We start from the raw sequence: 14,513 nt of genomic DNA, 5'->3' as shown, positions 1-14,513 counted from the left end.
AGTTGAACTGCCCCAGAGGTGGAGTTCCCAGGTTGTAAACCTTTAAAGAAGGAAGTGCCACACCACTTATAGGTGACCCCTCCTCTACCCTTACCCAGGAGTGTCTGGTTGACACAATCCCTAACCAGCACACCTGGGAAGGAAGATGACCCTGAAAATCGGACAATGAAAACCCGATGGACTACAGCATTGCCATCTGATTCTCAGATTCAAGAGCCCCCTGGCTTAGAAGACACTCAAAGCACACAGAGCCCACCACAAGGGACTGGAACATCCAAGGATCATTGCATTCTATTGGGTGGGAGACTGAGCTGAGCCTGAGCCACCTCTAGGACAACTAACAATAAGGCCACACACTTTGTTCTGTAAACATCCCCTGACAGGAGTACCTGGGGCGACTTACCTATGTGGTTGCTCACCGGAGAGAAAGAAAAAAAACAAAAACTACCCAGAGATGAATGCGTACTGGTCAAAGAGTGGGCTACACAGGTAGAACATGAATGGCACTGGATACAAGTCTGTCTGGTGGTAGCCCAACATAACTGGGCCCCACGAGGTAGCAGCAGAATCAGGTAACAGGCACCAGAAGACCCAAAACAAAACAAAAACATATTGTTGAGAACAAGGGGGGGTTGGAGTAGAGACCCAAAACCCATCTGTAGACAATAGAAGGGTCCCCTTCCAGAAAGGTCACAAGGAAGAGATGAGTCAACCAGGGTGCAGTATAGCACCGATGAAACACACACTCTTTCTCTGGTTTCTTGAAGCTTCCTCACCCCCCACTATCATGACCCCAGTCCTGCCTTTCAGTTCTGGTTAGACCAAAGCATGTACACTGGTACAGATAAGAGCTCACGACACATGGAATCCAGGTCAGGTAAACCCTCAAGAACAGACATGGGAGGAGTGACACGGGGTGGGGAGGGGCGGAGGGGGAGGTTAGGGGAGAAGGGGAGGAAGGGGGAACCAACTGCAATGATTAACACATAATCCCCCATCCCAGCGGGATGAACAACAGAAACATAGGTGAAGGGAGACAGCCGTCAGTGTAAGACATGAAAATAATAATAATTTATAATTTACCAAGGGGTCATAAGGGTGGGGATGGGTTGGAGGGGAAAAAAGAGGAGCTGATATTAAGGGCTTAAATAGAAAGTAGATGTTTAGAAAATGATGATGGCAACCTATGTACAAATATGCTTGATACAATTGATGCATGGGATGTTATAAGACCTGTAAGAGGCTCCAATAAAATGATTTTTTTAAAGATAACTGGACCCTTGTGGGCTGTTTTCCCAGGACCCCAGGGAAGAATCAGAGTAAGTGTCCTTGGAAATCCTCAAGTTTGCCCCCTGGCTCCTGGGCTCCTGGGGTGAGCGTCTTTATGGTAGGAGAAGCCAAGAGGGCGCTCCTGGCTGAAACTAGGAGCAAAATCTGCTGCCACCTTTGGGGAGCACCAGGAGGAGATCAATTAAGACAGAAACCCTGGGGGTGAGGCCCCCCTAGAGGGCTTGATTTCAACCCCATCCTTTCACTCCCTCACCTCTTTGACCAGCACCTTCCAAGGCTTGTAAAGTTCTCACAAGGAATCCCAATGTGTGGCCAGGGCTGAGAACCTTGGGGGTAGGAGAAAAGTCTGATCCTCTAGATCTCTTTTTTGTAATCATTTTATTAGGGGCTCCTGCAGCTCTGATCACAATCCATGCATCCATCCATTGTGTCGAGCACATTTGAACAAGTTTTGTCATCATCATTTTCAAAACATTTTCTTTCTATTTAAGCCCTTAGTATCAGCTCCTCGTTTTTCCCTCCCTCTTCCCCCCCTTCCCTCATGAAGCCTTGATAATTTATAAATTATTATTATTTTTCATGTCTTGCACTGACTGATGTCTCCCTTCACCCACTTTTCTGTTGTCCGTCCCCCTGGGAGGGGGTTACAGGTAGATCATTGTGATTTCTAATGAGTTCCTGGGAGAGACTGATGCTGTCAATCTGGGGACCATGCCTGGACTAATAAGGGTGGAGACCAAGCAAAGGCATTGCTCTGCGTGTGTCACAGGTGTGACACCAATGGATGAGAAGAGGCCAACAAGAAAGAGAGGCCTTGGCTTTGATCCCATCACTGAATCACATCACTTTGACTGAGAACGCATGGACTTGGGAAGTCAGCTTAACAGATGTGTTAGTCTGGGTTGACTAGAGAAACCAGTCCAGGACACTCATATATATGTAAGAGAGAGCTTTATATCAAAGAGTAATTGCATATTGAGAAAACATCCCAGCCCAGTTCAGATCAAGTCTATAAGTCCGATATTAGCCCTCCTGCCTGATACCAGTCTATATTCTTCAGACTGACACAGCCATGCAATAATGCCGAATGTGGGAAGATCACACGCCAGTGGGTGGAAAGGCTTATGGATCCAATGGTGGTAGAAGCATCTCAGGGCTGGTGTGGGTTTCCACATGGCTCCTCCAGCTCCAGAGCGCTGTCTCCATCAGCATAGCTCCATGTGTCTTGTCAGCAGTATGATGATGGACAGTGTGTGTGTGTGTGTGTGTGTGTGTGTCCCACCTCCAGGAAAGAAGACAGGGGTAGGCCTCATTGGCTACGACCTGATTGACAGGCTAGACTCCACCCCTTTGCAAGTCAACAGATTATGTAAGTGCCACCACAGGGTAAGGAATGGACAGGCCCTGGTGGCCAGCCTCAGATGCCCAGCAGTCTCTGCTCCTTGGGCCTTAGTTACAAGGAGCTAGTGCCTGGTATCCATGGGAGCCCCCAAGAATGCTTTCTTAAAAATAAGGGCCACGGTCTACAGCCAGGCCACCCTGAAAGTGATGGATCTTGTCTGATCTGGAAGTTGGGCCTGGGTAGGACAAGGAGGGTCACAGGGCCTCCCAGTCAACAGCCATGTGAGGTTAACTGGAACTGGGAATACAAGAGAAAAAGGAAGCTGGGTAATGACATTCCTAAAGGGGGAGAAATACTGCATTCTCCACTCTGTGGCGTGTGGGAACTGGGAGTCACTGTACCTGGAACTTTCAAAGAATGTAATAACAACACAGATGTGCACGTCTTCATCCTCAGAACCGACCGGTGAGTATGACGGCTTTTGTGGCAAGAGGAGTTTTACAAAAGTGTGCTACAGACCTTACACTGGTCAAGGTGAACCCCGTGTCATCACAAGGCTCCTTGTAAGGGAAAGAGAGGCAGAAAAGTCAGGGTCAGAGAGAGCCTGGAAGATGTCTGAAGACAGAGGAAGACAGAGGCAAGAGTCAGGAAACGCAGGCAGCTTCTAGGAGCTGGGAGAGGGCGTGGAAATATATTCCGTCCCAGAGCCTCCTCAAGATATGCAGCCTTGCCAACACCTTGATTTTATAAAGTCCAGTGAAAGCCATTAAAAACAAACCAAAAAAAAAACCTTTCCTGCCATCGAGTCGATTCCAACTCATAGTGCCCCTATAGGACAGAGTAGAACTCCTATGGGCTTCCAGGCGGTTAACTCTTTAGGGGAGTAGAAAGCCATGTCTCCCTCCTGCAGAGCAGCTGGTGCGCTCAAACTGTGGACCGTGAGTTTAGCAGCCCAACTCGTCACCGTTACACCGCCAGGGCTCCTCCCTGACCTCTATGCGTCTAGGATAATAAGTGTGTGTTGCCTTGAGCCACCACATTGTTGGTAAAAATTTTTTTTGAGCATCAAAAGAAGCTAATGACAAGCAGGATGGCTAAAATGAAAGGGAAAAGGATACTGACAATCCTAAGGGTTGACAAGACTGTGGAGCAACGGGAACTCATCAGCCTTGTAGATAAGCACGTGAAATGGCACAACCACGCTGGGGAACGACCAAAGCTAAAGCTACCCACACCCTGCTGGCGCGTGAGCTCCCTTATGTCTATCCGCAATTGGGACGCACAGCCACCGGAGGAGACGCACTGGGAGACTTACAGTAACACTGGCTTTAGTGGCCAAAGGTGGAAACAACTCCATCGTCTATCACAACGGGAACAGATATATAAGCCGTGACAGAGCATGCAATGGAATGTTATCCTACTATGAGAATGAACATACAAAGACATGCTTCACAAAGCAACATGTCTGAACCTAACAGACATAATTGTGCATTAAAGAAACCTAAGATAACATTGTATGCTTATGTGAAGGATGAGAATGGGCTCCAATTAATCCAAGACCTCAAAATCTTGGGGGTGGCGGGGAGTAGTAGAAGGGACAAGGGTCTGTTTCTGATCACGAGTGCCAGTTGTGTGCTGTTATGAATTGAATTGTGTCCCTAAAAGTGTGTGTTCAAATCCTAGCCCCTATGCGTGTGGGTGCAATCCCACTTGGGACGAGAGCTCTCTTTGTTCTGGACAGAAGGTCCTATCAGCGTAGGTTGTGTCTTTAACCTAATTGTGTGGAAGGCACATGGGAACAGACCAACAAAGCCACAGTCAAACCTACTGCCCTGAGTCGATTCGGGCTCACACCAACCCTACGGGACAGGGTGGAACTGCTCGTCCAGTGCCTGAGGCCGAACACCTTTACAGGAGCAAAGAGCCTCAGCTTTCTTCTGGAGAGCAACTGGTAGGTTTGAACTGACCACCTTGGGGGCAGCAGCATGCCGCTCAACCTTCAGCACCACATGGAGACCACCCAAGGAACCTAAGGATGCTAAAGCTGTTGAAGCTCAGAAAAGTGTGTGCCCTCAAAGCAGCCTTTCCCAGGAGCTAGGACCCTGAAATCAGATGTCTAGCCTCTGCAACTGTGGAAAAATAAATGTGTTCTTTGAAACCACACACTTGTGACACTTCAGGAGCCCTGGTGGTGAGGTGGGGCACTGCTTCCTTTTCTTAAAGAGTCAGTCTTAGAAACCCCCGGGTTTGTAGAGATCCACTCTGTCCTAAAGGGTCGCGATGAGTTGAAATCGACTCCATGGATTTGAGTTGTGTGAGATTTCCGTTAGAGCAACACTTAGAATTGCAGACACACGGATATGTTCAGAATGCATACAGCACTGCGCTCCAAATGTGTCTCCCTCTGTGTGGAGCTGCACTTCCAATCTGTCATAACAACCCTCCCCGACCCTGTCTACAGGACGGAGCAGAGGGGCTCCGCAAGGTGCATCTCTACAGAAGCAGGCTGCCGCGTCTTTCTCCCATGGGGCAGCTGGTGGGTTTGAGGGGCATCTCTACAGAAGCAGGCTGCCGCATCTTTCTCCCATGGGGCAGCTGGTGGGTTTGAATCACTGACTCTGCAGTTAGCAGCCCAACACTTCAGCCGTGGGGCCACCAAGGATGATATCCAATACATGTCTTAAAATTGAATAAGTGAATGTAGTACTTTTCCCCAGGACAAAGTCACATTGAGTAGGACATAGTAGAAACATTCGCACCTAAAACGGAGTTGCTCCCATCCACCTTTTCACAGCCCCCTGTATAAGCATTGTGTACGCAGCCCCCTGTATAAGCATTGTGTACGCTGCCCCCTGTATAAGCATTGTGTACGCAGCCCCCTGTATAAGCTCAGCTCCACTGGGAACCAGTGAGGTCACATTTTCTACCTTTAGCTATCTCCTTTCTTCACCTCCCATGTAAACTCATCTACTGAAGGGTAAGTAAACCTCCTCAGCAAACAGCTTGGCACACAAGAGGAAATCGATCAAAATCTAATGGATGAACAAAAGAATGAACGGATATTCAAAAACGTCTTTTATCAGCAGGGTTAAAAGACCTCTGTTGTGTTAGGAAGAAAAAACCCAATGGTGTTGTATAATTTTATTACATTGGTTTACTCATGTATTCAATATGAGTCACATACACACACACAAAACAACCATTTTCTTAGCATCTAGGGTCTTAAAGGCCTGTCTTAAAACACGCAGCTATCTAAGCGAGGTGTTGGCTAAACCCACACAGAAGGAGTACACCAACCCTTGTAACCCAAGGATTGTAAATAATAAAATCCAAGACCAAAGGAGGAAATTGTAGGAGAGTTGAAATTCTGAGCACCCGGTTTGCAGAAGGGCATGGATGGCAGGGAAAGGCAGACAGGTGGGTCGAGCCTCCATTGAACCCTGTGGGACCATGAACCAGGGAGATGAGTAGTCTTGCCTGGAAGCAGAGTGCGATGGAGAATGGATGACTGCAGAAGGTGGATTCGTTTAAAATTTAACCTTACCATTTGTTTTCCCTTTGGATCTATTTAATTTGAACTCGCTCTAGTTTTTATTGTTTTCTTTCTTTTGGATTGAGGTTTTTCTATGCTTTTATTTTGTTGGCAATGGTGGCTTTTGGAGTTTATATATGATTTTCTTTATACAAAACCCAGTAGAGGTAAATTCCTAGAGAGTAACAGTCTGAATAGCTCCTTGCTGTTATGACGGGGGCAACGGGGGCAAATGGGGCACTAATAATAATAGATATGAGAATGAATTGATTCTGGCAATGAATGCACATCTGTATTTAATTGTGTGGTACACGAATTATATGTCACTAAAATGGTTACATTTATTTCTAAGAAAAGCGTTTCTTGCGATTTCAAAAACTCAGAATCCAAGAGTTATTCGGCGGAGCAAAGGTGCTGTGGTCCCACATAGCCAGCAGGTGGCAACAGAGGATGTGGCGCCACATCCATGATGTTGCTCCTGTTTCCAGAGCAGTGCTTCCTAAAGTGGCCTAAAACTGTACCGCCTTCTGGGATGACTCTGAAGAGGCCCTGATGGTGACACGTTGGACTGTGATCTCAACATCAACAGTTCGAAACCACCAGCCAGGGCTTTCTGCTCCCATGAACAGTTTCAGTTTCTGAAACTCACAAGGGCAGTAGTTCTAGCCTGTCCTATATAGACCCTGACATATATGTCACATACGTCACTGTAAGTCGGCATCAATCACCCTCCGCGTTTGACTGTGGAGCTGGAATGCTCAGTAGAGACGGGAAAGCTGCTACCTATATTTGACCCGGATTATGGGCTTGAGTGCAGATTATCTGAATTATCAAGGGAGCATTGAGTAATCCCCACCCCATCCCCCTGAAATGGGGGTGATCAGCCAAATAAGTATGGGAACCTATGTTCTAGGGAGACGGGTCATTGTGGGCTGTAGCTCACCTTTTCCAGCTTCCCTAAAAGGAAAGCCAGACAGGCCTTTCAGTGTCTGCTCTACAGCCTGAGACTCACGACGACTGTCAGGATGGGGATGCCCCAGATGTAGAAAGCCCTGTGACGTTCGTTGGTGATGAGGAGGCAAGGGTTCAGGGAGGGTGATAACAGGAGGAGGGCGGAATCATGGAAAGACAGTAAAGATTCAAGATGGATGGGTTAGGTGGAATGAGTAAGACCAAGTCCCTGAATTTGGGCATGGGTCAGTGTGGGAGAGGCAGGGGCCTCTGAACCCCAAAACGTACTGCCCTGAGTATATTCCTACTCATAGCTATCTGTGTTAGTCTGGGTAGACTAGAGAAACAAATCCACAGAAATATATGTGTGTGTTTTATATAAAGGGTACATTAAGAAAGCATCCCAACCCAGTGCTGTCCAAGCCCATAAATCCAATGTTAGCCCATATGTCTGACACCAATCTACAAAGTCCTCCTCAGTCTCACAAAGCACACGCAATGACGCCAACTGCAGGAGGAAAGCCAAGTCAGTGAAGGCGTAAGCATCTCAGCGCTGGCAGGGGTCTCCACAAGGCTGCTCCAGCACCCAGGGCTGCATCAGGGTAGGTCCATGTGGCTTCTCCTCAGGGATGTCTTGCAGGAAGTGAACCTTGTCAGCTGAAGCAGGGAACTGGCTAAAGCAGCTGCACCCTGGTCTGACCATCAGAAAGCAAGAGACCTGAGAACTAGAAAGGCGAGGCTCTCTGAGCCATTTATCCCTCCACCCTTCAATTAATCCCACATGTGCTTATCGGCCAGGTTGGCACAATAAACCTTAACTATCTCACTATCCTACATAGCATTTCCAAGACTGTAAATCTTTAAGGGAGCAGACAGCCTCATCATGCTCCCCAGGAGAGGCTGGTAGGTTGGAACCACCCACCTTGCAGTTAGCTGCCCCACACCTAGCCCACAATGCACTGGGGGCCCAAAGAGGAGAGGTGTTGTGCCCTGCTGTTGTGCCAGCCCTGTCTGGGCACTGGACATACAGTGGGAGCCCAGAACTTATACTCTTGGGAGGGGAAGGGGTTGTGGAGTGGGGACGGTAAACAAACAAATAAGCAAAATAACACCCAGTACATTTAGGGTTCTAGATAGCAAGGAATGCTAATGTGTGCTCTAGGAACTAGTGTGGTGAATGTGCACATGGATGCATTTTCTGAGTACTAGCCGTATCCAGTGGGCTACATGTTGGACTGCCAACAGCAAGGTTGGTGGTTCAAACCCATCAGCTACTTCCGTGGGAGAAAGATGAGACTGTCCATTCCGGCAAAGATCTACAGCCTCGGTAACTCTAGGGAGCAGTTCTACTCTGTCCTGTGGGGTCACTATGAGTGGAAATCAACTTGATCTCCCAAGAATATGGAGGTGTCTGTCCTCAAGGACATGGGAGTGAGAACTGAGTGCTCCCCCTGGGCCTGGGTTTTTTGTAAGAACTTCATCAAAGATCATTTCATTTTGTTTTCAGTCCTCGTGTTTTCATATAGATGGATGAGCTGATTTCAGCTGCTTTGGGGGAGGCGGGATGTCATCCGGGAGAGAAAGGGCAAGAGAAGAGGGAGTGTCGTGGACAGTAGTGCTCAGGGCTGTCTTCCAGAGCAGCGACATTTGAGCAGAGATCTAAGGGCAGAGGGAAAGAGAGTTGTAAATGTGGAGGACAAAAGGGACAGCCCAGGTTAGAGAAAGAAAGGGTGGCAGATGGTGGCAGCCCAGGACCCGATCCTGTAGGACTCTGGGAACCACCTTTCACCCCTAATCGGATTGGGCCCTTGGAGTCAGGGGAGGAGCATAGCGAGCATGGAACCTTGGTGACAAGACCCCGCGTCCTGCTGGTTGGTTGGACATACAGATTTGAAATGTGCTCGATAATCGACTGCATGGCAGTGAGTTTGGGGGTGGGTTTTGTAGGTTAAAACCCGTCTGTTGGCGGTGGCTGGCGCTCTGTCCTTTGCTACCTGCAGTTCAAATAACACCAGGAAGGCCCGTGCTGGACAGCTTCCAGCGGAGCCTCCAGGCGGAGACAGGCTGGGAAGAGCGAGCTTCCTCTTCTGAAAATCAGCCAGGGGGTTTCAACCCCTTTGGGCACATGTGATCAGAAGGGAGCATTGGGAGCCTTCGTGTTTGATACAATAGAGGCTCGGTGACACTGAGGGACCCTCCCTGAAATGGACTGACATGGCTTCCACAATGAGCTTAAAGCAGGACGCGAATAATGAAGATGCCCCTGACCAGGCGGCGACGTTGTTCAGTTTCACACGGGGTCACCATGACTTGGAGCCAACTGAACAGCCACCAAGACAACATGGGTTGATGACATCGGGAGGGGTCAGGTCAAGAGTTCTGCCTGGAAGTGTTCGGTCCATGGGCGGACCCCGGAAGACATTTGCTCTGCCTTGTTAGGGACAGCAGGCCGCTGCTCCGTGTTGTCTCCAGCAGGGTTGTTGATGACCTCGCTATAGGGGAGGAGACATGAAACAACTGGATGGAGATCACGACTCAGTTCAACAGAGCAAGAAACAAGAGAGTTGAAAGTGTTGGCAAGAGACTGAATAAACGGGCTGATGGCACCACCCCTCTCCTGGTACTGATTTGAGTGAATCAGGATGGATCACAAAGAACAGAAATCCCAACCCATTTTAGTATAAGGAGAACCACTGTCTCAGGTGCTGGAAAGGGGACTGAAGTGGCTTGCACCTGAGGAAGAAGAGCTCTGAGGCGTCAGGTGGCGCCGTGGCCTTGAACAGTGGCTGTGTGATGCCACGGGTCCCCCGTGCTGGATGAGAGAAGGTGGCAAACCAGGGATGGTGACATCCCACAGGCCCAAACCTTGCAAACACTGGTGACACGCTGCTCATCTTAAGCCCTCTTTGTGAACTCCATGGGAAACCAGCACGGCCAGACTCTCCAGAAGTGAGAATAGCTTTGTAGCCATCCATTTCCAGTTCACTAGGATGGAACAGGACTGTGGCCAGCGCCTCCCTTTGGTACTGACAGCCCGAGACTCCGTGTGCCAGTGGCTGCTGAGTCGGAGGACAACTCTTGCCGCTTGATTGCCCTACACCAATGAGGAGCGGTCTTGAAAGCCAGCCCAGCCCTCGTATAACCCTAGCACTGTGTGCTGCCAACTATCAGTGAGACAGGAAGTTCTAAAGCACTGAACCAGTGGCCCACTTCTGCCCCTTGGGGTTTCCGTGAGCAACTCCCAGCAGACCAGGATGACTCAGACTAGAGTTGCCTCACCCGTGCATTGGTTGTTGAGAGATACAGGTTCTCTGGGCAGCTTCCACGAAGCGGGAGATAGTGCCCAGTTCCCCTGTCACATGGTGGCGAGGGATTCTGCCAGCTGTCCCTGCCTCTTGGGGAATCGTGCCTGCGGTTGCCACAAAGCCACAACAGAACCCCGTGACCACGGGGACCCTGGTGCTTGGGTGGCCCATTCTACAGAGAAGCAACTTCCCCTACAGACGCTGGCATGAGTATTAGCCCAAGCAGGCCACATCGCCCGCCCTAAGTGGAGTCTTTTGGATTTTGATTGACACCACGGCTGCTTCCCAAACAGTCTCAGCCAGGCGACCACCTTGTATTCCTGCCCTTGTCTCTCACTCCATGCTCTGCCGCAAGTCCACTCTCAAAGCTGACCGTCACAAAAGCTACCCTTACTGCCCCACCGATGCTTGTGGAGGCCGCAGACTCAAGGGTTGACCACCTGGGCAAACCCTCCGGGGCCACTCCTCCCACACCTTTCCTGGAATGTGAGTGTGCCCCCTGTGAATCCCCTTGCCACCGGCCCCCACAAGATCAGGTTCTCTCCAAGCTGGGTGGCATCGTGCATCTGAACAGAAGCCCATCTGGGAACCTTAGGCTGCAGACCATCCCTAACTCCCTCTCGCAGCTGCAGATGCCAAGGGGGCGAAGGGACGCAGCCAGTGGGCCTGGCAAATGGTGACGTCCTTGTGTAATGAAGTGATGTTCCTTAGGGTGGGTCTTCTATCCTTCATCTTTGTAGTTCCCCACCACACAACTGGGTGGGAGCATTGACTAACATGTCAGGGGAGTGGTGAGTTGTGCTATTTCACTGAGGAGAGGGGGAGCCATTGCAGAAAGAGGAACAGAGAATCTCGCGACCACCCAGACATCAAGCCGGAATGGGAGCTCGGGCGATGGGATCTCTCCAGGCAGAAGTGGTGGCGGTGGCAGCAGAGGCCAAGCAGCAGAGCCCAGCAAACAGAGCAGCAGGCTTCCCCACCCATGCGAGGAGTAAAACTGAGGGCCTTTGGGCAGGAGGCCGGTTTACAGAGTAACTTGCCCTTTGGGTGTTCATCCACACTAAAGGAGCTTTGTAACACTGGCCTAAGCAGGGAAGAAGCCAAGGGGCCACATGGGTGGGTGGCCAAGGACCAGAGAGAGAGATGTGTGTGAGGGAATGAGTAAGAGGAGGCCCTTCAGACAAAAGAACTGTATCCTTAACATGTTGCATCCTGATTTATAATCTGATTAGCTTCCCTAACATATTCCCCATAATCATGAGTATTGTCTGTGAGTTCTGTAAGGCTTTGGCAACAGAGGATCTAAGCCCGCAGAGAAGTAGAGTATCATGGGAAGGGATGGTTGGTGTCTGTTAAAGAAGGATGAAGGAGGGAGGTGTGACTGATCTCTGCCTCACATACAACTTTCCTCTAGTTCCTAAATGCCCCCCCACCCACCCACTATCATGATCCAATTCTCCCTTACAAATCTGGCTAGACCAGAGGATGTGCACTGGTACAGATAGCAACTGGAAACACAGGGAATCCCGGGCGGATGATTCCTTCAGGACCAGTGGTGAGAGTGGCGATACCAGGAGGGTGGGGTGGAAAAGGGAAACCAATTACAAGAAGCTACATATAACCTCCCTGGGGGACAGACAACAGAAAAGTGGGTGAAGGGAGGTGTCGGACAGTGTAAGATATGACAAAATAATAATTAGTAAATTATCAAGGGTTCATGAGGAAGGGAAGGAAGGGGTAAAATGAGGAGCTGATGCCAGGGGTTTAAGGGGAAAGCAAATGTTTGGAGAATGATGAGGGCAATGAATGTACGAATGTGCTTTACACAATTGATGTATTATGGATTGTGATAACAGTTCTTTGAGGCGCTAATAAAATGATTTTTAAAAGAGAATGGCCCTTGGGCAGATGTGGAGCCAGATTCTCCTTCCCCTTGCAGAGCCAGAGGAAGGCAGTCATGGCTGGCATGCCATTACTGAACCATGTCAGCAGGAGGCCAACCCTTATCACCAGGCAGCTAGAGCACTGGCAGAACCTTGCTCCGCTCTCTGCTCATGGGACGGTGGCGGTGTCTCCGCTGCCGGGAGGAAATCAGCTGCACAAACACAGCCAGAGGAGGCCCTGGGTGGTGTCAACAGCTGCTCGGCTGACAACTGACTGCGTGGGGGTTTGAGTCCACCCTGCAGAGCCTCAGAAGAAAAGTGTGGAGATCTATTTTCAAGAAGTCAGCTGATGAAGCCCTTCAGGGGCAGTTATACTCTGAGATGTATGGGGCTCAACTCAACTGCGACTGGTTTGGTTTGGTTTCTCGTTTGCACACAAGATCTACTGCCTGTTTGGGGTTGGAGGGAAGAGGACGAGAACTTCACACTCCTTGAAACTTTTTTTAAATTGGATTACAGCCTTACAGACAGGAACACACTCACGTTTTCCATGGATGCCTTTTTTTATCAACGTACACACCCACTCAAACACCACCCAGACCAAGATCTGGGTCACTTCTGTGACCTCATGCCCCCTCCCAGGCCTTGCTCGCCTCCCTTCATTTCTAAGGCCACACACAACATTAACTTTGTGGGTTCCTGAACCGTGTACAAAGAGTGTGAGGAAGCGGGCGCTCAGGCCTGCCTTCTTTCCCTGTCCACAAGGTGGCTGAGATTCACGCGCCGTGTTCAAGCACAGTTCACTTCCTCTCACCGCTACGCAGGACAGCAGGGCAGAGAACCTCTTCTACCAAGGTCCATGGGGGTGTTCATTCCATCATTCATGGGCTGTACTAGCTAAACATTCAGTCACCTCACCCCGAAAGCGAAGGCTAGACCTGCTTCGCTTGGGGGAGGCGTGTGATGTTAGTAGGGATTGATGCTTTCCTGGGACCTCTATGGCCCACAGGCTGGAAGCTCCCCACCCAGGTCACAGAGGCCATCCCCAGGGTTGTTACCCAGCATCCACTTTCATAATAATAGCCCACTTTAATATGTGGGTTAACCAGGAAGGTCATATTATTGAACCCCACTAAAGAAAGGAGCCCTGGTGATACACACACACACACACACACACACACACAGAGTCTCAGTGTCAGGTTTCCCTTCCCAGGGACACACTCCACCCAGCATCAGCCTGTGTGGACATGCAAGTCAAACTGTGAGTATCTAGGACCAATGACCAGCAGGCTGCCCAAGGGTCATGGGCACTTAGCGACCAGTCTCTGCTTCCTCCCTTACCTAACTAAAGCCAGGTCCCAACTTCTGTATCCTTGTCAATGTTGCTAGGTGGAGATCTCTAAGGACAAAGGAAATTTCAGAAAGCGGGTGGAAATTTTCCATTACTTTTTCACTACGTGTTTCCACGAACTTTCTGAAGGCCTCTCCTGCTATTACCTGACGCACACACACGAAAGCAGGGAAGGGTGCCTACTTTGTCCCCTTTTGCATAGAGAAGTGATGGGGCATCTGTTTATACTGGCTGGGTGTTCAGAGGTGGGGGGAGTGGCTACTAAGGGTGGGGTGGGAACATGTGTCACAGTGTGCCCTTTTGTAGCTTTAGGGCTTGGACCATGGAGACAGATCCTGGCTTCAAACTTTCCTTCTATGTTTACACTGATCATTTTTATCCTTTATTGAGAATTTTGTAATTCAGAATCCTTCCAACAGATGGGCACCAGCAAGTGGATCTGAGTCAGGGTAACCATGGAGACTTCTGCTCTCTCCCCACCCCCACCTCCTGCTTTACGCCACCCCCCCCCCCTGGCAAGGCACGCCGGTCAGGAGTGTGTACAGAGCGGGGAGGGGGCGTGTGTGGATGCATGTGGGTGGTGAGCGCGCTCCATAAGCATCGGGGGTGGGGTGGCATTGGGTCACACCAAAGGCAGTGCCCCAAATGTTTGGGAAGGCCTAGACCAGGGGCCTTCCCCACCTCTCCACGCCCCACCCCCAGCCGTCCTGTCTACCACCAGGAAGCTACAGTGAGGAATAGGCGGCCTGTGCTTTGAGTCTCTCTGTGCATGTGTACAGGTGTGCCTTCGCATCCACACATGTACGTCTGCCCGGGAGGGAGTGCAGGTGGGTGCGAGGACGTGTGTGTAGAGACAGGG

At 50.0% G+C, this 14,513-nt stretch overlaps 1 protein-coding gene across 1 annotated transcript in view; it reads right to left on the bottom strand.

The window, feature by feature from the left end:
- Positions 1-5,792: 5,792 nt before the first annotated feature.
- Positions 5,793-14,513, bottom strand: part of SMOX (spermine oxidase) — a 46,468-nt gene continuing 37,747 nt past the window's right edge. The window contains exon 7 of the mRNA XM_075563960.1: positions 5,793-7,810. Coding sequence (XP_075420075.1) covers positions 7,790-7,810 — 21 coding nt within the window. The 3' untranslated portion in view covers positions 5,793-7,789. The remainder of the gene's footprint in view (positions 7,811-14,513) is intronic.

The sequence above is a fragment of the Tenrec ecaudatus genome, chromosome 12 (assembly GCF_050624435.1).
Source record: "Tenrec ecaudatus isolate mTenEca1 chromosome 12, mTenEca1.hap1, whole genome shotgun sequence".
In the NCBI taxonomy this organism is placed as follows: domain Eukaryota; kingdom Metazoa; phylum Chordata; class Mammalia; order Afrosoricida; family Tenrecidae; genus Tenrec; species Tenrec ecaudatus.
The sequence above is the reverse complement of the archived record's forward strand: the minus strand, read 5'-3'. Positions and strand labels throughout refer to the sequence as shown.